Consider the following 26,341-nt stretch of genomic DNA (forward strand, 5'->3'; position numbering starts at 1 on the left):
ACAATATTTAATTTAAAAATTATATTCTATAATAATAGCCTGTAATATCAGATCCCAGTGAAACACTTTGGTGGGAGGGGGCAGTATGTATCTATGAAAAGGCCCTGCCCGTATCTTCTCTCCATACTCCATTCATAGTTTTATACACAAACCTCTTGCAGGGCCTACACCTCACTTTGGGGTTCTGACCTTTAGAAAAAGTCATTGTTTGACAGTTATCCATTAAAAAGCAGTTGGAATAAAATAATAGAATAACAGAATAGAATGTTCCTTTTATGTTTGTTTGTTTCTTTAGGGAAATATTTTGACTTTAAGCAACCCTTTTAAATAGCAATAATGGGGTTCTCCCTGGTAGTGCGCTGGATTAAGGCACTGCAAGCTGGCCACAGCTGCCTCAGTGCAAGTTTGATCCCTGCCCTGGAGGTGACCCACATGGTGTGGCAGACTTCTCCCCTCAGCAGTATACTTCATACAGTCTGCCTGCTGTGCTCCCCACTCTCTCTGGTGAATCCTCTCACCACCCTGCACTCCAGTTCTGTATGCATAAATAAATAAATCTTTTAAAAAAAGCAATAATGTTAAATATAACCAGCTTGAGATAAATCAAAAGAAGTTTCTTCAATGAAGCTGCTGAGACTATTTTTGTCACATGTAATGTCAACAAAGGCAAAAAAAAAAAAAAGGCCAAAAAAAAATCAGAACAACAACCACATTTCAGTTTTTGCTGCAGTGTGGCACTTTGCTGTTGGAGGACAGTCTGTGACTTCTGGGTTCCATGCCTGAAAGACAAAAAGTTTACATCTAATGATAGGTTCATAATTAAAACCTTTACCACCAGGTAGGAAGAGGAACAAATGTATTCTACTTTTTTTCCTGAAATCTCTGTGTTAAAAAAAAAAAATCAAAATAGAGCCTTCCTTGGTGGTGCAGCGGGTTCAGGCACAGCAGTGAGCAGCAGCAGCCACTTGGGCGTGAGTCCCATCCCGCCCGAGCGGACCCACGTGGTGTGGCGGACCACTCCTGACCTGCCTGCTGCTTCCCTCAGGAGTGGACTTGTCTGTCGGCCTGTTCTGCTCCCCACTCTGTCTTTGGTGAAACCTCTCATTGCCCCTGCACTTCTGGCCTGCACCCAGTTCTGTATGCATCAAGAAATAAATCTTAAAAAAAAAAAAAAATGCAGCTGCCAACTGATAGGCAAACTGAAAAGGTGTCCCACATTCCAAAGAGCAGATACTTTAAGTGACAAACACTGGAACTTTCCTTAGAGATTCTGTCCTCCAGACAGTATCTGGATGATATTTTTGCTACTTATGAGACTGATAATACTGGCACAAAAAGATTGCTCTGTGACTACTATACAATCCAACAGCGGTGTCAGGCAGAGTGACTACGAAAGTCTTTACGGGCGTCAGAGGCATCCTTGGCAGTTTCAGCGTAATCCCAGTCACCAGTGACTATCTCCAGTTATGTCCAAAACCCACTCAGTTAGTCATCACGTTCCCAGCGTGTGGCTCTTGTTCTCCAAAAGACCAGAGCTAAACCACCCTCTCCAAAATCGGGGGTAGTGCCCGCTCCACTTTTCCACGTGAGAGCCCCCCTTTTCCTGCTGGCTGGGGCTGTAGGTGCCCTGCGTTGCTCTCCATTTGGAGGTTGGACAGAAGCCACAACTGCGAGAAAGAACGTCAACAAGGCCGACGTCGCTGAGCCAATGGCGCTGAGGATGTCTGAGGTCAAGTTACCTGCCAACTGGAAGGACAGAGATGATTGTGAGGTGAGCTAGAGACAATGACAGAGTCCGGGGTAGAGCTCCCGAGCCCCACAGCCCTGCACTGCCAGAGACCAGAGTATTAGAGAAGCCAAACTTTCTCATCCCAGACCACGAAGAAGTGACTGTATCTAGATGGAAGGTGCAGTTTCAGAAAGTGTGGCACGAAAGGTCTAACATAGTTACTCTGCCTCTTAATCTCAGTCACTCAGCTCCTGTGCATCACATCAGGGCAAAAGATGTTCCCACAGGTGTTTGCAACATCCCTTTCCATGGCTAGAAGGATATTATTCAGTCTCTTTTCTTCCCCGCCCAAAGTTCTGATTTGGGACTGAAAGAATTGTTACTTTTACAGTGTTTTGTACTGAGTTTTGTTTTTTTTTGGGGGGGGGGACGGGGAAGGTTTGAGTTGAGGGGGGTTGTTGGGGAATGGAAGCAAATTAAATTAGTTCCATCTTGTGGGAACCACCAGAAGAGATGCTGGAGGGGTTGTAAGGCTGCCCTCACAGGCTGTTGCTTTCCACAGTCACCACTTTGATTTGGATTCACAATGACAACTGAATGGTTGTAAAAACCCAATGTTACGCCAAACACGGAGACACAGGAAACTGCAGGTTTCCCCTGAGGAAGAGCTGGACCTAGGTCTGGAGGAGGGGGTGTTGCTTGGACACAGTGTTTGGTTTAATGTTGGTTCCCAAGTGTTGGAGAGGCTTCTTAAGCAATGGGTGCCACGAAACTGATTTAGATACACAGAAATAGTAAAGACGGGAGACAGCCACTATTTAAAATTTTAAACTGGTTTACAAAAAAATATGTCAGAGTAAAATATTTTTGCTCTGTTAGAGCAAGAGTAAACTCACATTTTCACTGCGCTTTTTCTTAAGAACCATTCCACTACCAAACCAATCCACTGCTAGAAAGTAGTCTTTCTTCCAGTATGTGAGGGAGTTTTATTTATCTTCTCTCTCCTGAGTCTTTTGTTTGTTAGTTGGCTGTATGCCCTGATTTTAACTGTTGCGCAATTAGTACAATCTTGTATCTCTTTATAATGTTTTGGTTGTCTCACTAAAACTTGCTTCATTGCTATGTTCCTTCCTTCAACAATATTCATTGATCATAGTGAGCATTGTACTTGGCTGGGAACTAAAAGCAGAAAGAGAAATCAAAGGCTGGGATCTGTAAGAGTGTGGGACATAAACATCCTTAGAGTTTAAGGAAACGGTAAGAAATCAGTGTGGCCTGGTATTGTCCAGGAGTGAGTATGTCTGGTTTGGGAAAGGTTTAAAATGTTGGTAAGAGAACTACAAAACAGCTTACTCTTACAAGAAATTTGAATGCCAGGCTAAAATGTGTGCTTTGCACCGAGGTCAGTGGGGATCCACTGAAGAAGTAAGGGAGGTTATAATACCAGAACTACATTTTATTAATTTGACTCATGTTCTAGGATAGAGAATGAAGATGAGAAAGCTGGAGGTAAGAAAATAGAAGCTTATTTTATTAGCCAGGATAAGAGATATCCTAGATCTAAATCTAGCAGGGGACCAAGAACTGAAAGAAAAGCATAGTTGGGAGAGGTGGTGAGCACAGCCCCATGTCAGTTGAGGAGAGACTGGGGAGAAGCAGAGGACAGTGAGATGGCCAACGACGTGCAGCTGGTGACTGCATAGAGTGGGATGGCATTACTGAAATAGTCTATAGAGGTGGAGACACAATTTTGAGTTCAATTTGGGGAAATCTCATTGCAGAGCTTGGAAAACATTCAAGTATATGTTGCTGAAATAATTACTCCATCTTTTCCATTTACCCTTACTATGAAAAATTCTGGGTATTGACAGTGTTTTGTTCTTCAGTTATTGGAAATCTAAGCCCAACTTTTGAGAAAAATAAGTTAACCTCAACTAAAGGGCCATACTGTGTGGACATACTTTCATGTGCAATTACATCTTTCAAAGGTATCTGGGCTGGGAATAATGGAGGGCACCACTGAGTTGACCTTGAGCCTGGGACTCAGAGGGCAGATGGGATCTGATCAGCAAAGCCCCTTTAAATAAGGCATATTCTTGTTCCCAAATGTCATTATAACTTGTCCGTTAAATTAGCTTATCACTTACAAGGGTAGATGGCTGTTTTCCTGGGTGAATGACTGAAATATCCATAGTCATGCAGAAGGAAGAGAAAACACTTGGTTTGCCTCAGTTTTCTCAACTTTTCTGAATCATTCCCATTTGGTCTAAGATCCATTACCCTGGGAGCTAAAGCGACCAGATAGACCTCCTCACAGGTTACCTTGCAGTGGGTAGGGAAAGGGAATTGGAGCTGTAGCTCTGTAGCCTTGTCAGAACTAGAAACACCATTATGGGGCACTGAAGCACTGACAGACTCCACATATCCTGTGAGCTGGGAGAAATCAAGACTCCTGTCAACAGATGCTTTGCTATTCTCAGAAGAATGGGAAGAATGAAAGAGGAAATTCAAGGTCGGAAGCCCAGACCCATCGCTCCTGGCCATGTGAGGAGGCGCAGAGCTCCTCCTGTTGGGGCAGAGGGGTGAGTCCTTACTCTTCACTCCCACATGTGACCACCTGCAAGTCCTGCACCTCTCACACTCAGTCTATCTCCTAAAAAGCTGCATGTTAACTTCTACTTCACGGGATGGGACTATGACACACAATGAATGCAAATAACGAAATACACATAACATGTCCTGTCAGCAACTTCACAACATGTAAAGACATTGGTAACATGCCATTCATCACTATTTCTAATTCTATTTACTTAAAAAAGATAAACTAGAATCCTTCAGTGCCTTGCAGGTTGAACCTAGGGAGCCAACCTACACACGGAATATTGCAATTCCAAACTTGAGAGAAAGTTTTTGATGAAACAGTTCCCCAAACTATCAAATAGGGCATGTCATTAAGCTTTGGAGTGAAGCTGAATGAGCAGGGTTTTGAAATTGTCTCCTCAGGGCCTTTTGCTTTTAAATTCCCAAGGTTGAAAGGGCTTTTTTTTTTTTTTTTTTTTTTTTTCCTCGCCTGTTCTTCAATGTGCTTAAAATATACAGCTCTGGAATGGATCTTTTGATAAGTGAAACTGCTGCGATACCTGAAATGGCAGAGCCCACGAGTGGGACTGTCCTGAAAACCAGTGTAGAGTGAGGCCAGACCTGTATGAGGGGCAGTGCTACCCGTACCTTACTTGTGAATAAGCTATTTCTGAAAAGGAACCGCCCAAATTAATTACAAATTTCAAATACTTAATTTTATGTGACTTAAGCTATAATCTGTAATGTTGTGATATTAGCATCTTTTCATTTTATGCATGATTAAATTTAAACAGATTACTTTGAACTCCACAGCTACAAAATAAAATAAATAGGTGATTTTATTTTTTTTCCCCCAGAACATTCATTCTAAACAGGTGACAGGCTGTGGCCTATCCTGACATAAGGCAAGGTTGCACGCTGGCATTCTGAGGTAAAACTGTCAAAACTTATTTTGAACCTTCTCACCTGAGAGTAAGCTAGAATATGCTGGAACATATATTGGCTTTCCCTCCCACCCCCCTTAAATTCCAGAAGAGAACTTTATGCTGTGTGTTTTGTTTTTTATTTTTTGAAGACTGGAAACAGTATGCCTTGCTAAACAGACAGAAGTGAGTTGGAAAGCAATTTTGCTAGAGGTATAGGACTTATAATCTATTGAATTTACACGTGCTAAGCTTCTTTGCCTGTGGAAGAGGAACAATAACTCCCATATGTTAGCACTCAGGAGTGCACTGAACTTTTCATGATGTGGAGGCACAAAGGCCTCAAGCCTTGTCCTGACTCTTCCTTTTTATTGTCCAGAGTAAACTGTTAGCAGCTGATTTCTCTGGTCCTGCTTGGATTATCGATCTCTTCCTGATCACCGCTAACTGTTGTGAGTTCCCAGCACTCAGCTGTGCCCAGGAAAGACGGCTGCCCTCCTCACACCACTAGGGACACTGGGGATGGAGGGAGGGGGGACGAGGGGGCGAGTTGGGGGCGGCCAGACAGCAGAACCCACTGGCCAGACAGCAGAACACTAATTTTGAAAAAAATACGATCAGCTGCCTTCTCTGGAAGGAAAAAGCAACAAGACATTTTCTGTCCTCAGCATCAGGATCAGCTTGTCACAATATTTAGAGTCAATGATAGCATTCAGAAAACTTGGAAACAATAAACACACCGAATGGAGCTTTGGGGGGAAAAAAAAAGACGCATTACAGAATTTCTTGGGAAAATTGACCTCACATTTCCAAGTGAAAGGAGGTACAGATAAATATTAAAGCTGTGACTTCAAGTGAGGAAATTCAAGAACCGATGCTGTAGTTACCATCCTCCAGTTCCTTCGTTTCCTTATACCTTTATTTTGTAAGATCAGCGGAAGTCTGTGGTTAAAAATAGCAGCAATATTTGGCGTTGAAAATTGGCTCCTGGGAAAGAGTGGCATGGAATGAACTACTCCAACTCCATCTTAAAATTTGATTATGTACCAGTTAAATAAACACACGTAGGCAGTTTCAGATGGGAAGTTAAAAGGTTTTAATGGGCTAGTTGATCACAGGTTACATTCCAGCTTCAGTGTTTCAGAGGTGAGTGTATGTGTGTGTGTGTGTGTGTGTGTGTGTGTGTGTGTAGATTACTTAAGTGGCTAAGTCAAACCATTATGTACGATTTAGTGGGAAACTGAAGGGTGTTGTATTTTCAAAAAGTCAGGAGTATAGAGAGCCAAAGATCAGACAAAGTCAAGCCTTAAAAACAACCCGTGGAAGCTGACTGTAGGGTGATGAGCTCATCAGACTTCTTTATGCCCTTCCACCACCAGCCCCTACGATGGCACCTGCAGTGTGCACACAGCCCGTAATTATGCACATGGGCCAGGAAGGGAGGGGGTAAAACGGCGGAGGCTCTCTCGCGGGTGGGGGGTTCAAGTTGCTGTCTCCTTGGGACTGGTTTCTCTTGTCACTATTAGACCCCTGTAAAAATACGAGGCCTCCTGGCCCTCCCTGGTGGCGCAGCGTGTTAAAGCACAGCCCTGAGAATCTGAAGCCACTTCCGCATGAGTTCGATTCCCGCCTGCCCCGGAGGAGACCACATGGCGAGCCAGACCTCTCCTGACCCGCCCGCTGCTCCCCTCAGCAGTGTACTTCGTCAATCTGCCTGTTCTGCTCCCCACTCTGTCTCTGGTGAAGCCTCTCACCGTCCCTGAGCCTCTGGCCTGTACCCCAGTTCTGTATGAATAAATAAATAAATCTTAAAAAAAAAAAAAATACGAGGCCTCCAAAACTGTAAGAACTGACTGCACCTACCCAGCCTGGGATGGTTATGCAACACTGTCCATAGGTCTGAAGCATCAGGAAGGACAAGGAGAGGGAAAGCGGGGGAAGAGAGGAAGAAAGGAGAAAGTGGGGAGTGAGCCCCAAACTATGATGGAGGATTATGGGTGATTTGGTGGTGAGAGAACTATGATGACCATATCTGAAGAAGAAATTCTTTACTGTGAAAATAATGAACACGAATGTAAAACAAGGGAGTTCAGGGCCCTCCCTGGTGATGCAACCAGTTAGGACGCAGCACTGCAAGCTGGCCACAGCTGCCTCAGTGCAAGTTCGATCCCGCCTCGCAGATGATCCACATGGCACTGCAGACCTCTCCGACAAGACATGCCAGCTGCTCCCCTCAGCAGTGTACTTCGTGGACCTGCCTTTTCTGCTCCCCACTCTGTCTCTGGTGAAGCCTCTCACCACCCCTGCAACCTCTGGCCTGTACCCCAGTTCTGTATGTATAAATAAATCTTTTTCAATAAGGGTCGTTTAACTATATATAAGGATTATCTCCCATCTGCACATCTAAAGCAAAAAGGGAACACTCCCCTAAATTTCAGAGTGAGAGAAAGGGGGAGAGGAGACTGAAGATTCCATACTTAAAGCCTAAGAAGAGAGAGAGTCTTATGAATTAATTACTATTGCAACAAGCAGTTCTCCAATTTGGTGGATGCTGAAAACCTCCCACACAGACCCAAGTCCTTGAACTACATCTTATCAGTGAATTGCTAGAAACAGTCGTTTCCATAGTAATACTGAATATGTGCCAGGGCAGTTTTTAAACTAATATTAACATAGCAGCTGATTTCCGACCATAAAAACACTGTCCAGTTTACAGTTGGGCGTAGGGGAGGAGAGGGCACTGAACAGCCCCTAGACGGCCCGCGGCGTCCTGGAGAGCGGCCGCTTCAGGTTCTCCTTGCACAGAGTAACCCGCACCTGGGGGCAGAGGCGGCCAGTCCCAGCGGCCGCCCCTTCCCGCTGAACTGCAGCAGCCGCCAAGGAAGGAGGAGACCTTGGGCCCCAGCGTAAGGTTTTCGCTTTGGCTCTGGCCCATCTCTTCATCCCAGCTTGCTTCCCAGGCAAGCTGTCCCTGGGGTCCTTGGGGGCCCCCCCTCCGAGGCCGTGAGAGCTGCCCTGAGCAGCACTGAAGTGCTTCCCGGGAGAAAGGAGGAACCGACAGAAAAGCTGTGCTATTTATTCTCAGAGCGGTTATTCGCTCTGTTCAGGGAACCCCCAATAAGACCCCATCCCAGGTCCCTTGAAGAGTCTGGGAGAGCCTCATGAGACAAATGAAGAGAGCAGATTTAACATAAGACTATATATTTGGAATTCTAGCTCTTGTTTATATTTTTTCCTTTTCCTTTTTTTTTTTTAATTAACATTGGTTTGCAACAGTGTATATGATTTAGAGATGTAAGATTACATGCTTCAGGTGTCTGTGGCCACTCCACGCTTACCACCAAGGTCCACCTATGGTCCTCCATAGTCCATTGGGTCCACCCTCCACTTTGCTCTACTTCCCCTCCCGGTTTTGCAAGGAGAAACCACCAGCCCAAGCACAACTGTGTCCAGCAGCTGCCCTTGTGGGTTCCCTGGGGCTGGCATTCTTGCCCTCATGTCTCAGAATCTCTTTAAAACTAAAAATGTGGGCCCTCCTGGTGGCACAACAGGTTAAAGCACACACTATGAAGCTGTCGCAGTCACTGCAGCACAAGTTCCATCCCCAGCCCTGGAGGTGACCACGTGGCGCGGCAGACCTCTCCTGACCCGCCCGCTGCAGTGTACTCCCCCGATCTGCCTGTTCTGCTCCCCACTCTGTCTCTGGTGAATCCCCTCATCTCTCCTGCACCTCTGGCCTGTACCCCAGCTCTGTATACATAAATAAATTAATTAAAAAACAAAAAACTAAAGATGCTAGATTTTAGGCAGAAGTATAGATGCAGCTAGACATTTGGCCAAGCAACTTTCATATTTTCTCTTTAAACAGGTCATGACAGTGATAGAATTGTTTTCTTTGGAACACAAGTCTTTAGAAATAAAAATGATCTCTGTCTTTGTTTCACACAAGAACCAACAATCCCAGCAGCTGAAACTCAAAGTTTCATTGCTTTTGTAAATATATTATTTAAGTATAATAGCTACAACCTCTGCTGACTTTGGGCCAAGAGTTTACCAGATGTTGTACACAAGAATTACTTAACTTCTCTCAACAAGCCAGCTAGGCGTTCATCACGTCCCTCTCGGCACCTCCTCTGTGCGGCCACCCGCATCACTGTCCATACGCATAATCAGCATTATTTCTCTCCGTGTAAGGAGCCACTGACATCCACAGAGCTCACCTGCGCTGCTACCAGAGGGGAAGGAGCTCCCTGTGATGGCCGCCACTTGACAGAAGAGAATTACTTGCTAAAGAGCTTGTCCAGAAGCAGCACCACCCACCCAAGAGCTTCTTCCTCTCAGAAGTTTTAGCCAGCAGGTTTCTGACAGAAGGCCTACAACACTGGCTCCTGAGGCCACTTCTAAGGTGCTGCTGGCAAAAACTGGTGAGGCAGCTGAGGGATGATAAAACCCAGAAGGCAAACAGGTTGGCTTTTATTCCTTTGTTCCCCCCATCTCCTTTTTTTTTTTTTTTTCTGAGAAATTAGCTACACCTGTGTAGCTAATTTTGATTTTGCCCTTTCCTGTTCCTCAATCATAGGCTGGAAATGTCATCAGGTGATACCACAAGCGCTTTTAGAGATGATAAGGAAAAGAAAATCATTTTCCTCTTGTAAAATTTGATTTTCACTTATGCGGTGAAACAGAACATCGACTCGGCCCGTTTGGGTCTCAGAGAAACTAGGTGGTGTGTGTTCCCTTTTCTCTCCTTCTCTTTCTTCGTTCTGAAGACAGCTGTTGGGAACAAAGACTCAGTCTGGAACTCACACAGCACCCAGGATGCTGAAACTTGTAGTTGATCAGTTTTGATGTGGTTTATCTGATCACCACTCCATCCAGGGCAGTTCCCACCAAAGACCGTTTTTCTCAGATCTCCCCTTCCTACACTTCCAGGAACAAGCCTGGCGGAGGCTGCCCCTGTGTTTCACCTGGATAACAAGCTGTTCTCTAGTTGGCCTCCCACCCTTTAAAGTCTACATCCCCTAGATGGAAGAAGGCACAAAATAATGTAAAAATAAACTATTATAATAATCAAAAAATTCTACATCAATCCTACAGGGTAAAAATGATCTGCTTAACAGGTATGGAAGCCCCTGGATGCTCACTGTGTAAAACTTAACTGCATCAAACCTAAGTTGCTATAACTTAAGCCAAAGCCCTTTGTCAAGGTGCTTTGTGAAGATTATTGTCAGCTACAACCCCACCAGCCCTGCACTCCAGCAGAACTGCCCTTCTCCAGCAAAACTCACCTCTAACTGCCAATGTCACCTCTCCATGTTGCAACAGGCTCAGTGACCAACCATACTTTTCTTTTAGTGACACCACTCAAGCTTTACCTGCACTCTGCAGAGCTTCCCCAGGGCGGTTACGAGGCTCAGCCTTCATCCACATTGTCCAGGGCTTAGGAAAGCTGGAACTGGGCCTGCATTTGCCCAAAGCAAATGTGCTTTGGTAACAGTAGCCAAATTCTACACCTTCCCTTCAGTGCTAAAAGGAATGGCGTTACTTCTTCTGGAACTTTCCAATAATACAAAGTATTGCGCTTTGCCCAAAGAGGCAAATCCATGGCTGTTAACTCACACTTGTAGTGCTCATTGCTTCATTTATGGCATTATTGTTTTTTTGAGTCATAAGGTGAAGTCTATAAAGCCCAGAAAGTTTAAAGGTGGTGCTATTTGTTAAATCAGTTGTTTATGCTTTCATTTACTTGCTCAATAAAGTTTCAGGCTGGCCAAGTTCTGGACATACGGAAATCAAAGGCACAGTACTGTCCTTTCAAAGCTCACTAACTGTGGTGGTGGCTCTATAAACACCATCATTCCAAGAGAGAGAAGTTATGTAGAGATATGAAGGCAGGAGAGAGGAAGGAAGGTGGGTCTCATGATATCCCTTTCTTTGCAGGGAGAATAAAGAGGTAAAGAAGGGTTTAAGGAGGAAAGGCCAGCCGTAGGGAGAAGCACAGCATGCAGCATGCTGCTTCTGTCTGCCTGGGAATTTTAGGAGGAGGGTATGTGCTTATGCGGCTATAGGCAGACGTGTGGAATGGGGAGGAGCATTCGCAAGGTATTTTCTATCCAACCTGGGGGTGTGTAGAGTAAATGAGTAAATCAAAGTTTCGGGGACCTCCCGGCGCTGACATGATGCCCAGCCTAGGTGAAGGGCACCAGGTAGACACACCTATATTGTGCACACCTGGCCAGAGAACCCGGAGTGTGGGTGTGTAAATGCTCACAGCTGTGCCTAGGGGTGAAGGGATAAAGGCAGCGGTCGCAGCGCAGTGAGGAGGAAGATTGCTCTGAGGGGAGAGACCGTGACAGGCCTGCCTGCATCCAGGTACCCCTGCCTTGCCAGCACCTGCTGCCACGCTTGTGCTAGATTCCCTGCCTGGTGTTCCTGTTGTGTTGGCTCCTTGAGTGGGCGTTAAAGGCCTGTGAAATGTAACTCTATCTGTCTGCCAGAATTGACAGTGAACCTGCCCTTTTCTCGTTTGCCTGAGAGTGTGTAGCCACATCCACACCCATTTCAGGAAACTGTTATCTCCCTCAGTGAGCAAAGGGTCAGGATCACTGGAGCAAACACTTGCAGGCAGAGCCAGCATGGTCCTTCTAGACACAGGAGGAAAGCAGGTACTCAAATACTGTTCCTCTACTCAGCAATGGCCAGGAGTTTTTCTTTTTCATCATAATTATACCTGAAATGACTTTGCACAAAACCACAGTATTCAAGGACAGCAGTATTTCCCTGCTGGTTCTTTCTTAGCATATATAACCGCTAATTAGAAACAGATTAGCATTGTTTTTTTTAGTTCTCATTCTATTTATCCAAGAGTCCTTACTAACTTGGATTTTGTAGGGAAGAATTTGAATTTCTTTGTACTCCATTCTCAGAAATAACTATAAATATACCAACTGATTTTCTGCATAATATCAGAGGGAAGAGAATATTCATTGCTAAGCATGTTAAAGTGCAGGTATACTGTTGAGTTTAAAGATGAGTAAAAAGTCTTTACAACTGACAGCTACATGTAATTGGCTGTATCCTAGGCCAAAGAAAAATCTATAGAAGACAGTATTGGGACAACTGGAAAAATCTGAATCTGGAAAGGTAAGATGATGTATTCTTGGATACAGTAGAGCACCCCCAGATTCAACCACTTACAGATTAAAAAAATGTACTATTGAAGTTAGTTTTACAAAGGTTGTTTCTGTATTGAATAGTTACAGATGTTTTTCCTGGTAATTATCTCCAAACAGTACAATATAACAACTACTTACATAATTTTAATAATGTATTGGGTATTGTAAGTAATCTAGAGATGATTTAATATATATGAGAAGATGTGTGTAGGTTATATGCAAATACTACCTCATTTACAATGTTTTAACTGCAGTAACTGTTTTGTATACAACATTATAGTTGACATCTGTACACTTCTGTACACCAGAAGTGTAGTTTCCATTTTCCAAGGTTCTGTTGACTCCCTTTATTTAATGATGACACTGTTTTACATAAGATACTTAAGCATCTCCAGAATTGGGCACTTTGGAATTACTGGAGTCAATCCCTTACAGGTTGAGGGACAACTGCACTGGTGCTAAGGAAATTCTTTTGCTGAAATGTTTAGTGGCAAGTTCTTGGAGTGTCTACAGCCCACTTTGCAAAGATACAGCAAACAATATGTGTACAGACAGAGCCAAAGCAAAGGTAGAAAAAATATTTTAAAAATTGCTGAAACTGGGTGAAGGGCATACACATTCCCCCCTCTACTCCCCACCCCAGTTTTCTTCAGATTTTAATTTTTCTCAAACATTTTGGAAAAGTAATATTTTTACAAATGATTTTTATCTGAAAATAATTCCTCCAACCCTCAAAGTTGCAGACCTTGCTTCTTTGACCATCCCTTCTTGGCTTTTTCAGAGTTTGCTGATTTCTCTCTAAACTTTCATTGCCAGCGAGTCCTGTTTTTATTGGTAGTCTTACTCCCCACACTGATACTCATGGGTCACGTCTTGTCAGTTTCTGCATATATTTGGCCCAACCCTGTCTTCCAATTCCTTGCATGGTGCCAGGCATACAGTGGGATCTCATGAACTATCTCATGATTTATTGCTATCATTATTCTTGACCTAAATGTCTTACTTTGGCTTTTTTTCCCCTCAGATTTCTTTTGTCTTTCCAGCTTTCTTCACTTGGTCAAAAGCTGTTATTAATTCACTCACACATTATGGCAGAAAAAGAAAGCCGAATCCTTGACATCCTTATGGTTTATCACATATCCCTTTGGCAAAGGTAATCTAGTCTGTGTCATTGTATTTATTGCACTCAAATCAAAACCAGTTGCCAAAATAATGAAGGTCTATTGGTTTGATTTGACTTAATCCATGTCAGAGGAGCTTTAGGAGCATATAAGGATAATTTGACCAGCAAAAGGAAAGTCATAAAAATGATCAAAAAGCCAATAGATATCCTGAGAACACCAAGCTTATTTTCTTGAGGATTTATGGCCAACTTATCAGAAAATTATTTGGTCCAAGTCTACATTCAAATAAGTCCCTCAGTAATTCAGCAAAGACTCCAGTCTCTGGGGGGAAAAAAGCCTCCTCTAATGAGATACCCTACTAACCCCTAACTTGCAGCACATGTAGTTTAATTTTCAACAGTTGTGAGGCTGCAGTAAATCCAACTTTGGAATAACTAGCTCCACTTCTTCTGCAGACCTGCATTACTTTACAAAGCACGAAGGACAACGGCATTGTCCCTTCAGACATACTTGCATAGTAGTTACTAATGAAATAGCGCTTAAACATCCTATAGATCCCTGATGGCAGCAGAACCAACTCCTGCTATATCCTAGCAGAAGTGATGCCAACTCTGCCACAAGTGTCAGCTGTGCCCAGCCCAATTCTGGGGGTTGTATTTTATTGACCAGACTCAAATTGGCTTCCCTTCGTGGAACTGATAAAGTGCAGTAATCAGTCACCCATGTAAAATACATTACTTTTGACAGCTTGTCACTGACATCCTTGTTGGTATAATCTACTGTGCCATTTACTCTATTCTTATTGTAAAACGCAAACATAGAAACAAAAATCCCTTTTCTGGGTGTTTTATTGATAAACGTCTACACCTGCATCTTCTCCTAAATAATCTTAGAAGTAGCTACTTGCATTGTCACTGTCAGTTTATGTCAAATTACCAGTCATTCCGTTTCAGTCTGCCTACTGGGAGGTAACAGACATTGCATGATCTAACAGAAACCCCCTCACTGCCCAGACGTCTCTGTGAAATGTGAGATTCGGTTTATGTAAACATTCATAGATTCTGCAAAACTGAGGTTGGTCAGAACTGAAGTAAACGTTGTTAAAATCTGTGCACTTGTAGCAATACCAATATGCCCTGATAACTTGCAGAAATAGAGGCCTTCATATTTTGAGGATTTATTAAAACATTATTCAGTTTTAGAGCTAAATGTTGTTTTCAGGAGTCAGGTTTTAAATCCAGAAGTCATTTAGTATAAGTCTATACATTTTAAAGTTGGCAAGATTAAACACACACACACACACACACACACACCTTTATGCCTAACTTTGCTAAAAATTCACCTAAATGCCCAAAAGGACGCATTTACAATAGTACTGAGGAATGTAAAGCAGCCAATAGAGGGACATAAAGTCCAATAACACTTTCCCATTACTTAAAAAATACTGCCGAACTAAAATAGTTGTATTTCTACGTATAAATTTAGCACACACTTTAAGAGCCTATTATAAATTAGATCAACTGATACAGCTGAGATGACTGTTGTGTACTTTGGGCTCTCTAAGTCTTTGTATACAGTAAGAATGAGATCCAAAACACCTTTTGAAGGAAAAGCAGATTCTTGCCCAAGAAGATACAGGACTTAGAAGTGTTAAAACTCTGTTCCTTCCCTACAAAAAATGCAAAAGATAAATCACATGAAGATTCTCTTCCTCTTTTGCCACTGAATAATTTCCAGTGACTGTTTTATAAAAATGAAGATCAGATTCTTTATTTCCTACTCAGTTCAGAGACCTCTTCAAGAACTGAAATAACCCAGCTATAGCATGTGAATGTAGTTTAGTTCTACAAGTCGCTATTATTGTTCTCAAATGTTAGTGTTTTCTGGATAACTTTTATTGATTACATTTTTTCATATTGACATCTGTATGATTTACGTTCATGCCCCCCCAATTTTGAAATGATTTGTAAAAGAATATTCCCCTCATTAAATTAAATAATCTGAAGCACAGAGAGGTTTGGTTTTCTAAACTCCCAAAGGGGCTTAGAATTGAGAATTCAAATTAAAAACCTCTTCAATTTTTTGGTGCAGAACATCTCGTTTCCCACACCCCAAATTAACATTTGTCTCTCCCTCCCTCCCTTTCTAAAAAGTATTTCCCTTGGGTCTGTAACTTTTCTATTCAATCACCATTTAGATGACTGGTCCTCAGGGAAAGGATTGTTTGGAGTCTTGGGAAGAAAACCACGATTAGTCACTGGGCTTAAAACATCCTCCCCAATTCTGTTTACGAGAATCGATGCCAATTCTCCAAACGTGCTCCATGCTCATGTTCTTTTCAGGGTCATTCTGCTCGCGCAGCACAGATTAAATACACAGACTCAGTATTTTCAGTGTTGTGAGGAGACGCATTTACATTCCACTGACAGCGTTGGGTGTTAAAGGAAGCCATCTGCTGCGATTTAACAGCACGAGGAACAGCCATGACGTGGAGAAGAGAAAAGGAGTCAGGGCCCAGGCACCTCAGGGCAAGCTCTGGTGCACCCACGTGAAACCACCTCTAAGTTAAAAGGCAATTTTCTCCCAAGAGTTGTGATTTGTTAATCGTTTTATACCTAGAGAAGCACAACCTCACACCCCGATGTGCTCTGCTCACTCTCCCAGACCTCCAGTGAAAAGGCCTTTTTATTCTTCCATGGTTTCTGTAACTCACCCCATCCATCCAGTGGCTTCATTGCTCTCATTTAAGAAAATTCCTTTGCTAGTATTTTTTTAAGGCTCTGCTCCTAGTCTCTGGAATCGAAGATAAATATTTTATTTCTACTGCACAGATGACAAGTCGGTCTTTGATGATTTATGCCTTCTAGTCAGGTTTATCTGGTTTATCTTCCACAGTGAGATTATATCTGTAGAATACTTTGGAACTAAAAGGTAGTCCATAAGGGAAAGAGTAATTAAAGTCAGAGGACTGAATATGTTCCTTGCAATATACATGATATCTCACTTTAATCCTCCCAACAATCTAATGATATAGAGATTGTTGCCCTTCTTCAAATGAAGATTTAAGCAATTTGTTGAAAGTAACACAGCTAGGAAGCAGTAAAACTTGTATCCAAATTGTCAGAACTTGTTCAATTAGGCACAGATGCATCCTGGGTAGAGTACTATATAGTGTAACCCTGAGTCTACTCTTAGGTTTAACTATACTATCCTTAGCTGATATATTTACACTGAGAGAAGAGTAATAATGGTTATTTTTTATTCCAGGTCACTTACTAGGTACAGTGCTCTATAACCAGTCATGCATGGCTACATGCTGATGTTTGTTTAGCCTTTTTAAAGGAACTTCTCTATAAGAATGAGCTTCAATACAGTAGGCTGATGTGTGAAAGGAATTTATTTGTGAATTCTAGAAAGGTGCTTACCATACAGTAGATGTCCCAGAGGTAAGCTGACTCTATAAACAGTTCTGGCATAGACCCTGAGAAACTCAGCAAAACAAAGAAAAGGACCCAGAAATGCACAGCTTTCAGTCCTGTGCTTCTAACACCCCAGCATGTCTATCAAAAACTAAAACAACTAAACAATGCAGAAAGCCTCTCAGGGTTGTCGCTTGTGTAGAAAAGCCATGTGCTACCCTCCAGCTTTAGCACAATGTTATCAGGCCTTGATTAAGAAGGTAGCTGTTTCAGGGCTTCGCAGTGTCAGGAAACAAGGTATCAAGCCAACAACTCCCCTTTTAGGTGCAGCACTTAGATTGCAGCCATGTATTGCTTCCAACTGTAAATATTAGCAATGAAGAAAAGGAAGAGTTTCACTGGCTACAGGCTGCCTGAGCTCAGCAGATTACATGACATTCTGGCATTATTTGCTGAGATGTAGATAATTGTACTTCTTGTTAACAAGTTTTTATGTATTTTTACTCCATCAGCAGGTTCTTGAATCAATGCCTAGATTAGGTTTGACTAACATCAGCACAATTTGACTTTGATGGGAAGTTTGAAATGTATGCATAATTAAACCTTGTACATCCATTAGCCACGTTCCAAGTAGAAGCAGCAAACCCTGTTGGATCCCATACCATTTCTACCTGGTTCCCAAAAGCACACTGGTTCCTTTGCATCAGACTGAGTAGAGTCCGTATTTTTATGACACGGGGGAACATTTAGAAGGCCTTTAGCATTTCACCCTGTGCCAAAGGATTTAAGGTTTCCATGAGCACAGGAGAACTGTAAAGCTGTTTTTATTCTCCTTTTGAGGCACTAGTTTTAAAACCACTATATAGGAGCTTCTATTTTCTAGGAAATGTAAAAAAATAAAAATAAAAAACTGGCTTCAAGACTATTTATGTGAAAGCGTGTACACATATTTCACCCTATACAAAGTATGTAAGTATTGTTTATAGTGCCTCAGTCCAATAAATGTGAGTTGATGATAATACAGTGATCCCTAAAATGCACTTAAGCTGTCTTTTGCAATGGTGCATTACTACCTTTAAAAAGTCTGATGCAAAAAGTTGATTATACGGTAGCATGTGGAAAATTAAAAAAAGCAGCAGCACAGGTGCATGTCAAAAAGTCTAGCTACTTTCATTTATAAGAACATGTTTTTAATGTATGTAGCAAGAGTTCTATTTGGTGTAATCTCAGCCATGGGCTACAATTCACAGCATGTTGAACTTGTCTTAACCTATGATTTCAAGGCCAGTACTTTCCCATATCTGGACAGCTATATTCAAACAGAATATACTCTTTTTCTCTGCTGTCAACTTCAAAGCTCATAACATAGCATAGGTTGCATATTATGTTTATTATTCAAAGTTTTGAAGCTAATCAGATGAGATGGGATCATACAGAAAGGCAAAGACAAATGCTTTGGCATAAAGGATGAGCAACTCCTTCAGTTGTACTCAGCCTATTTGTCAGGCAGACAGAAAGTTTCTACAGATCTGTGTCTTCAGCCCTAATTAGAACTTTGTCGGAGACTGCGATCATGATACAACCTGAGATCACTCGAGTGAGGAAATCAGTGAACAAATCCTTAAAAGGGGGTTGAACCAAAGATGGGCTTCTTGCTATATTCTCGCTAACCGTGCTGTGTGAATCAGTGAAGAACACACTGCCTACTCTTCTCTCACAGGCTGTTTTATCTAAACAGGTGGCCGCTCAAATGCTTTCTTTGCCCTACGAACATGCACACCACACCAGGCTCTTTACATTCCAGAAAGTCTCTTCCAAATATGCGCATGTCTCCCAACCCCAATGGCAAGAGCCGGTATGGTATGCCCCAGCCATGTTGGGAATCCTGGGGTATGCTACCATTTCTATGTGAAGACAGAAAACTAAATGTATATAATTACACAAAACCTATATCTCTTCTGCTCACCCCACAGGACAAATGTTAAGCTCAATATCATTACTTAGTGTTCTGCTTTTAAGATGAAGGTGTTTATATTGGTTTCTATAATTCAAGAGAATTTATATTAGTAATTAAGTGACCATGGAATTTTACCGGTCCACACATATGCAACCTTTAAGTTCAAGAAGCTGCAAATTAGGGTAATTTACATACTACCAGCTGTGATTATAGGTAGGTTTCAGGAGACTTAATGGTAAAAATAAATAGGCACTGGACCCCCACTAGGGTCACAGAACAAATTTAGTCTCTTTACCATTTTACATTTCTCATTTGTTCTCAGGAGCTGCTCTTCAAACAATTCCACAGAGACCGCTGAATAACTCGGGTTTTTATAAATTTTATGTACTGGTATCTATTGAAACAGCCATTTTACAAGTACTGTTAACATTTCTAAAATTTTCAGATAGGACGGTGTGCTTAGAACCAATCTACACGTGTTATATTTTGCATGTTACGGAGCAGAAAACCAGGGCTGCTAAATTGGATATAAAAAGGGTTTGAAGTTAGCTGGACTGCAAGACACTAAGGAAATTACTGACCACATTTGGGCCTTAATCTTTGCCTTTGGGAAGTAGCAATAACAGCTAGTGACATCAGGATTAAATGAGGAACTGCATGTTGGGTGAGGTGGGCATAGGGAAGCCATCAGAGAGAACACAACTCTGGGCACGCAAGGCCCCATGAGGCCCTGGCCAGCTGAGGCAGCCAGCAGGGCTTAAGGTCCACACAGGCAGGTGGCAGTTGCTCTCAGCCTTCCTTAGTTCTGATAATACATTGCTCCAATCACAGAAATGCACAAGCCTCTCTCTGCGTGGTAGAGGATACATTTTGCTTTGATCTGTGCAATTAGGACATTTTTAAAAGTGAGTAAATTTATCTCTTAAATTTATGTACTTTGAGATGATGAACAATAACAGCTTTGGTCTATTGTCCCCAAAGGCTCTTTTCTAGTGGTGTTGATCCAGGGAATTTGCTCAACTTTTAGGGAAGGAAGACTTAATCTGATTAGACTTCAACCTTCTCAGACCAAAACATGTCTTTGGTCCTTTGAGGAAAAAAGGGAAGAGCATCACAGGCCTGAAAATCCCCAATTAATGAAAAAGAACTTTAGAAAGATTCAAATTAAGTTAAAAAAAATTGCTTAAAGCAAGGTTTGTAACAAAACTATGCCTAGAGAAACTTTTAATTAGCAGAAATCAAAAATCGGGTTAAAGAATATGTGCCTTTGATAAGCTAGTTAAAAAAAAATAAACTCTCCTCCCAAATCTTCTCAATGCAAAGCTACTGCCTGTTCAGCATTATTAAGGAAAAAAAAAAAAAAAAGACTTTCTGGAACAAGGAACAGTGCATTGCTTTGGGTTCCAGTAAAAAAGAATAGGCGAAATTAGAAAAAAAATTGCTGTTTCAGGGGTAGAATCCTCAGTCCATAGGTACTCATACCCTCTAGGAAACTGTTCAGAGGAAAATGTGCCACAGGCCCAGATGAGGGAATAATGAAAGGACTCTCCTCTGGCTGGATTTTAACAGAGACTTGGGCCACTTTATCCATCATCAGCCCTAACCTAATCTATCCACTTCAACTCCCCATTCTTGTCTGTATCGTTTGCCTGCAAATGTCAGGCCATTCCCGTCTCTGTTTAAGGTCATCCCAGCATTTCTTCATCTCCCCATGTTAGAGCATTTTTCTCTCTTAAGTGTTCTCCCACTTTCTGTCCTCTGCATAATCTTTCTCATCATTCATGGCCCTCTCACTTAACTGCCATCTCCTCCATGAAATCTCCTCTTGCAACAGCTCATGGTGACTGAAAGCCTGTAAACTCACATGCTGCTTCACTCAGTAACATAAGTTAAGGGGAAATTGTTTTAGGATAACTGGCAGTTCCCCCCACTAAACAAATAGAAGAATAACTAGATTGTAGTTTTCTTGATGCTATTCCAGGAGGGACTGTGTACTCTATTTCAGGGACTCCCTGCCCCTTCCACCCTCCCTATGTCAAGGTGTGTTGCAGGAATGGCTGCTTGGGAAGAGGTTCTCACTCTCAGCTGCAGGGAAGAGGCTGAATGACCAACTCCAGCAGCTCTCTGCAGGTCATGGGACTTAGGCAAGGACAGAACATTGGTTTCCTGCTGAGAGCTCAGAATGTTAGTTTATCCCAAGGGGAGCAGTTATTGCTGATGAAGGGGACTTAGAGGGAGGATGAACTGGCAATGAGGAGAAGGGAGTGGACAGTACAAACCCTTCGGGCTCTGCTGAATTTGGAAAGAATATTTGGATTTTGTAAGCTTCTCTGACAACCAGGTTTGTGAGAAGTGATTCTCTTTGGTCTCATTAATGGTGTACTTGGGGCAAAAACGGGAATTTCCATCCATGTCTCCATGGCCCCATGGCTGCTGATGAGCCCTATCCACTTGTGAACTTTTCTAGCACTTTCTTAGATCCTCCTTTTTTCTCTGGCACCATCTATTCATCCTCGGCATATTTTCCTCTCTTGCCACCCAGAGCCTCCTCAACAACCTGCCTGGCGTTATCTTTTGGGGCCAGTGCCATAAACTTCCTTCTTTTTCTCCCATCCATATGCCTTGTTCAGTGACGCCTCAAGGAAGTCTTGTTTTGTTTTCCTTTCTCAAACCCTCACAAATAACACAACACAGTTCTACAAAGACCTGATTATCAACCAGGACAATGGATAAACACAGATAAGAATTTAGACTATGAATAGGAGCTTGGGCATTCCCAGTTCTCTTTGTTATCAGGCAACACAACTTGGAGACTTAATTTCTTCTGTTAAAAGCAATTTAATTAACACTTTGTTTGCAAACCACCCAAACCAGCAACAACATGTCAAGGGAATATGTCCTCTTTGTTTTGTTAAAAAAAAATTCTGTTCATTCTCTTGAAAGCTGATCCAAATGTCTTTTGTGTGAAACTTTTTCTATCCTCCCCACCTCTGAAAGTATCATACTTGACTCCTATGTGCACACACATACCATCTCTCCATCCATTCATTCCTTCTTTCAGCAAATGCTGAAGCTTACACTACCAGGTCCAAAGTTCCAAAGTTAAATGTAACATTTCCTCCAACTTCCTATAGTTCATACAATGTAGGGTCAGGCAAAAATAAGTCCTTTGCCCTTGGTAGGACATTAACACCCCCTAAAGTCTGAAAACTCATACTGCAGCTTCTAAACTGGACAACTTTGGAGAAGACAAGTCTCCCTGACTTGGTGTTCTCATCAGTAAAATAGGGAAAATTCTGCCTCAGTCTTTTGTGAAAGTTAAGTAAGATAATATATAGTGACCTTAGTGTAGCGCCTGACTCAGAGTAAACATTCTATGAATACTGGTCATTATTAGCATTGCTTTCATTACATGTTCTGGCAGGTGTGTATTTAGGGTGAGGTGGATATATGAGTGTTAGGTGTCCATTGGAACAGACTGGGCAGTGAAGAGGAGCAAAGAAGACTGCCCTGGCAAGTTTTGAACACCTATATCTATGTGTGACCAGGCAAAGAGGAATGAAATAAGGATTTGAGGTTCAAAGAGCAACATAGGCGTTAAAATGTCTTTTTTAAAAGATTCAACAGTGGTGGCTTGGAGGAGATGGATTAAAATGATATAGGTTTAATGATTCAATTGCACTCATCTTAATTTGAAGATAAGTTACACGCTTTCCCGCAATCAGGCAGATATGGAAAACTTCCCTAAAAAAAAAAAAAAAAGGAAATCAAATTAAATATACTCCGGAAACCTGCTCTGAGATTATATGCTGGTTGTCCATGTGATTATATCTGAGGTGGGAACCTACATCGTTATGGATCTAAGCTGCTTCTGGGATTGGTTCAAGAAAGTCAACTTAGTCATAATCCATTTCAACATGAATGAGAGGATTCTGCACATCTGGTTCTTAGGTGGAAATGTTCCCCTGATGGAGAATATCAGCACTTATTCTGAGGCATAATCATCACCAAAGTGGTTACTAATAACCAAGTCTTGCACTTTTCATTCTATGATTTTGGTAAGGAAAAGGAGACATTTTGCAATACACATGGATGCCCATTTTCATCTTAATTTCAGATTATGGGGCATACAAAGTATAAACACATAGATGATTCTCAAAATTAAAAGCTGCCACTTTAAACTTACCTCAAAAACAATTTACTCATTGTGTCAGTCAGTGAATATCTATTATCTATTCAGTTTGATGTTGGCTGCTGAAAAGTTCAAAGGAACATATTAGTTTCATTTTTTCCCCCTGAGGTTTAGGTATCAACTAGAATGATTTCAGTCATTTACCAGGTGTTAAATGCACTTTGTCACTCTGAATAACAAACAAAGGGTATCTCAGTTTTCCTTTATAACACAGTATTTCTGTCAGCACAGGATTATCAAAGAAATGTTAGGGGAAGTGGATGGAAGTAATATGTATTCAAAGTTACTTATGGAATTAAATTCAACTCAGGTAGACCAGGACTTGGCAATTACAAATATGCTTCCCAAATGATCAAATACATTTCATTTCAGGTAACCTGTGTTTCTGAATGTTATATTTAATATTGCCTACTTTATGTATACAATTAGTCCTCAGTATATTTCTATAGTTTACATGAAACAGTCTGTGATTCAGTAATGACAGGTGTGAGGAAAACATAATAGCCACGATCTTTATACATTTTTAGAAAAAAATAATTATCTTTTATGAAGATGAGAGGAAGCATATACATATAATTCAGAAACATATAAGGCAACAAAGTTTTCAGAACAATGATGAAATACTAATTTCAGTCAGTAGTTATATTTAACTTCATTGAAATATTAAATTCCTTGAGTATACCCAGTTTTCATTAAATAGCTTTCATTAAAAAAATTAACAGTGAGTTCAAAGAACTGTAACCTCATTTCCTAAAGACTCTTACTTAGGAAGAAAATCCACATATAAGAATAATTCTTGAAAATGAAAAAATGTAAAGCAAACTAAATTCACACCATGTTAAACTAGACAGCAGTGTGATGGCCCATTACTTGCTAGTTTTCAGTTTGGTTGATCACAACTTTATTTTTAATAGATGGAACCAATACTAAAAAATATTTTGAGTAAAAATTAAAGGGAGGAATAATTCTAGAATATAATGACTTAATAGGGTGTACTCAAATTCATTGTAAACCATTTGATTGGTTTGTAACATGCAGACCTGATTTCTGAAATGATCTTTGATAGGCTTCAACTATATGTTTGAGAGGAGGGATGTATATCAAGTAAACCATAATGTATTCTCCACACAAGATGCTTTGCTATAGTTTACTATAGAAGCCACCCAATCCTCTTACCTGAGCTCTTTGAAAGCACAAACATAACCTTTGTGCATATTTTGTTTGCTCACTGTGCTGACCTCGACGCTGGGTAAATGGATGAATTTCTACAAAGTCCAATAGTCAAGGCCATGATCAGTTCTGAGAGATTTGAAAGAAGATGAGATTAATCTGATGGGTAACCAAAAAGTTCTTTGATATGATTAGCTAGTCAAGTGAGTGACCACGTCAATCTGGTTATTTCCCCCACAGTTATCTGTGGCTTAACACCAACTCGTTCGTCACAGAGCCCAGGAAGCTCACTCTGTACCCCCCTGTTTCCATTCCATTTGGACACAGGAAGAAATGTGTTCTGAAGGTGAAAATCTGTGTTACATGATTTCTGCAAAGCTGAAGTCAATGACCTCACATTGAGAAATGAAGTGTATTAATTATACTTGGTGAAGCAGAAACCTTAATAAAGTGTGAAAAGATAAAAGGAAAACAGATTAGTGAACTGAGTTAGACCTGATTTTATGACTGAAATACATCAAAATAACATTTAAGAATCATTAGTGCTATTTTTTCCTCCTCCTTCAATGCCAATTAGTAGAAACTCAGTAATTAGTAATTAGTGACAGTGCGTTTTGAAAACTGAAATTTGAAGAGACTATCAGTCCAAGTCCCCTCTTTACTGAAGACCAAATTAAGAAAGAAAGGGAAAAAAGGAGCGAACTTGCCACAGAATGGAAGCCTCTATGTGATGGACCAGGGCTCCTTGCTGAGCAGAATCCTAAGGATGTGGCCAACTGGCTCATCGTTGACATCAGCCTTTACCACTCAGCACAACCCCAACCCTCTCAAAGTGTTCATGACTCCAAATCCCTTTTGGGCTTATTTTTATTTTCTGGTTCATTCTCGTAGTTTAGTGAGTTTTGTCAGTTGCTATGTGAAAAAGAAAGTCCATTCACTTGCTAGACTTACTATGTTTCAATGAATGATTCCCATCTTGGAATTCTGGGACTTCCTGAAGAGGTTCTCTCAATCAGCCATTGTCTTATATGCATGCTTATACTCTTTCTGCAGAAAGATGAAGTTTCAGTTAGCTTGTTATGGGGTATATCTATCCACTTCCCAAATGCCCTACTATATATTATTTTAACTACCCTTTTTTATAGCATCTTTTCATGTATATCTAATCTAGGGAGATAGACCCTTAAGTTTTAAGGTTCAAATAGAGTCCCAATTTGCTTCTTTAACTGAACTTGATGAGTTATTTCTTCTTCTCCAAATGACTTCACTGGAGAATAGAACAAACATTTGAAGAAGAGTTAATCCCAATCATTCTCATACATTTCTTAAAAACTGAAGAGAGGGGTACATATTCAAAGATATTTTATAGATCAACATTAACCTGATTCTAAAGCCAAACACACCAAAAAGAAGAAGAAAGAAAATTATAGGCCAATATCTTATGCAAGCATCTCTATACAGTGTTATGAAACCAAATTTAATAGCATTTTAAAATATTATATTCCATAACCATGTGGAATTTATATCTGTGGTTCAGGGATAGTTCAACAAATGTAAAATTAATCAATGTAATTACATTGATAGAATGAAGAACTTAAAAATCACATGATCAATGGGGTTCCATGGTGGAATGATTAGTACTCTTGACTGAAAAATCACGTGATCATCTTAATTGATGCAAAAGAACATATGACACATTTCAACATCTCTTGGAAATAAGTCCCCCTTCCAACCAGGTTCTAAACTTTTTTGATACTTATTTGCTGTGTGACTACAATAAGTTTCCTATCTCTTCTAAATCTTCTTTTCCTCACCTGTAAAATGGAAGTCATAACATTTATTTTCGAAGGTTCTTATGAATACTTATTCATTGATGTTATCTATACCAGTGCCCTTCATCTTATACTGTCTTTCGCTTTTCTATCACAAAATTGAGCCAGATTGTCTTGGACCCTATTATGTTCTAGAACTATAGGATGAAGTCATGGTAATTCACCTATTCTATGATATTTCTGAGATAATGGCTGTTTGAAAAGTACTATCAGACAAAGATTATTATGATGAATATAGTG

The 26,341-nt window shown here is 41.1% G+C and overlaps 1 protein-coding gene across 1 annotated transcript in view; it reads right to left on the bottom strand.

Moving 5' to 3' along the window:
* Window positions 1-1,492: 1,492 nt before the first annotated feature.
* CRB1 (crumbs family member 1, photoreceptor morphogenesis associated) overlaps window positions 1,493-26,341 on the bottom strand; it is a 126,277-nt gene continuing 101,428 nt past the window's right edge. Inside the window, 4 exon segments of the mRNA XM_004685255.1 lie at window positions 1,493-1,653; window positions 1,656-1,746; window positions 4,052-4,199; window positions 7,947-8,331. Of these exon segments, the coding sequence (XP_004685312.1) occupies window positions 1,493-1,653; window positions 1,656-1,746; window positions 4,052-4,199; window positions 7,947-8,331 (785 nt within the window).

The sequence above is a fragment of the Condylura cristata genome, unplaced genomic scaffold (assembly GCF_000260355.1).
Source record: "Condylura cristata isolate star-nosed mole 26May11 unplaced genomic scaffold, ConCri1.0 scaffold00018, whole genome shotgun sequence".
Lineage (NCBI taxonomy): Eukaryota > Metazoa > Chordata > Mammalia > Eulipotyphla > Talpidae > Condylura > Condylura cristata.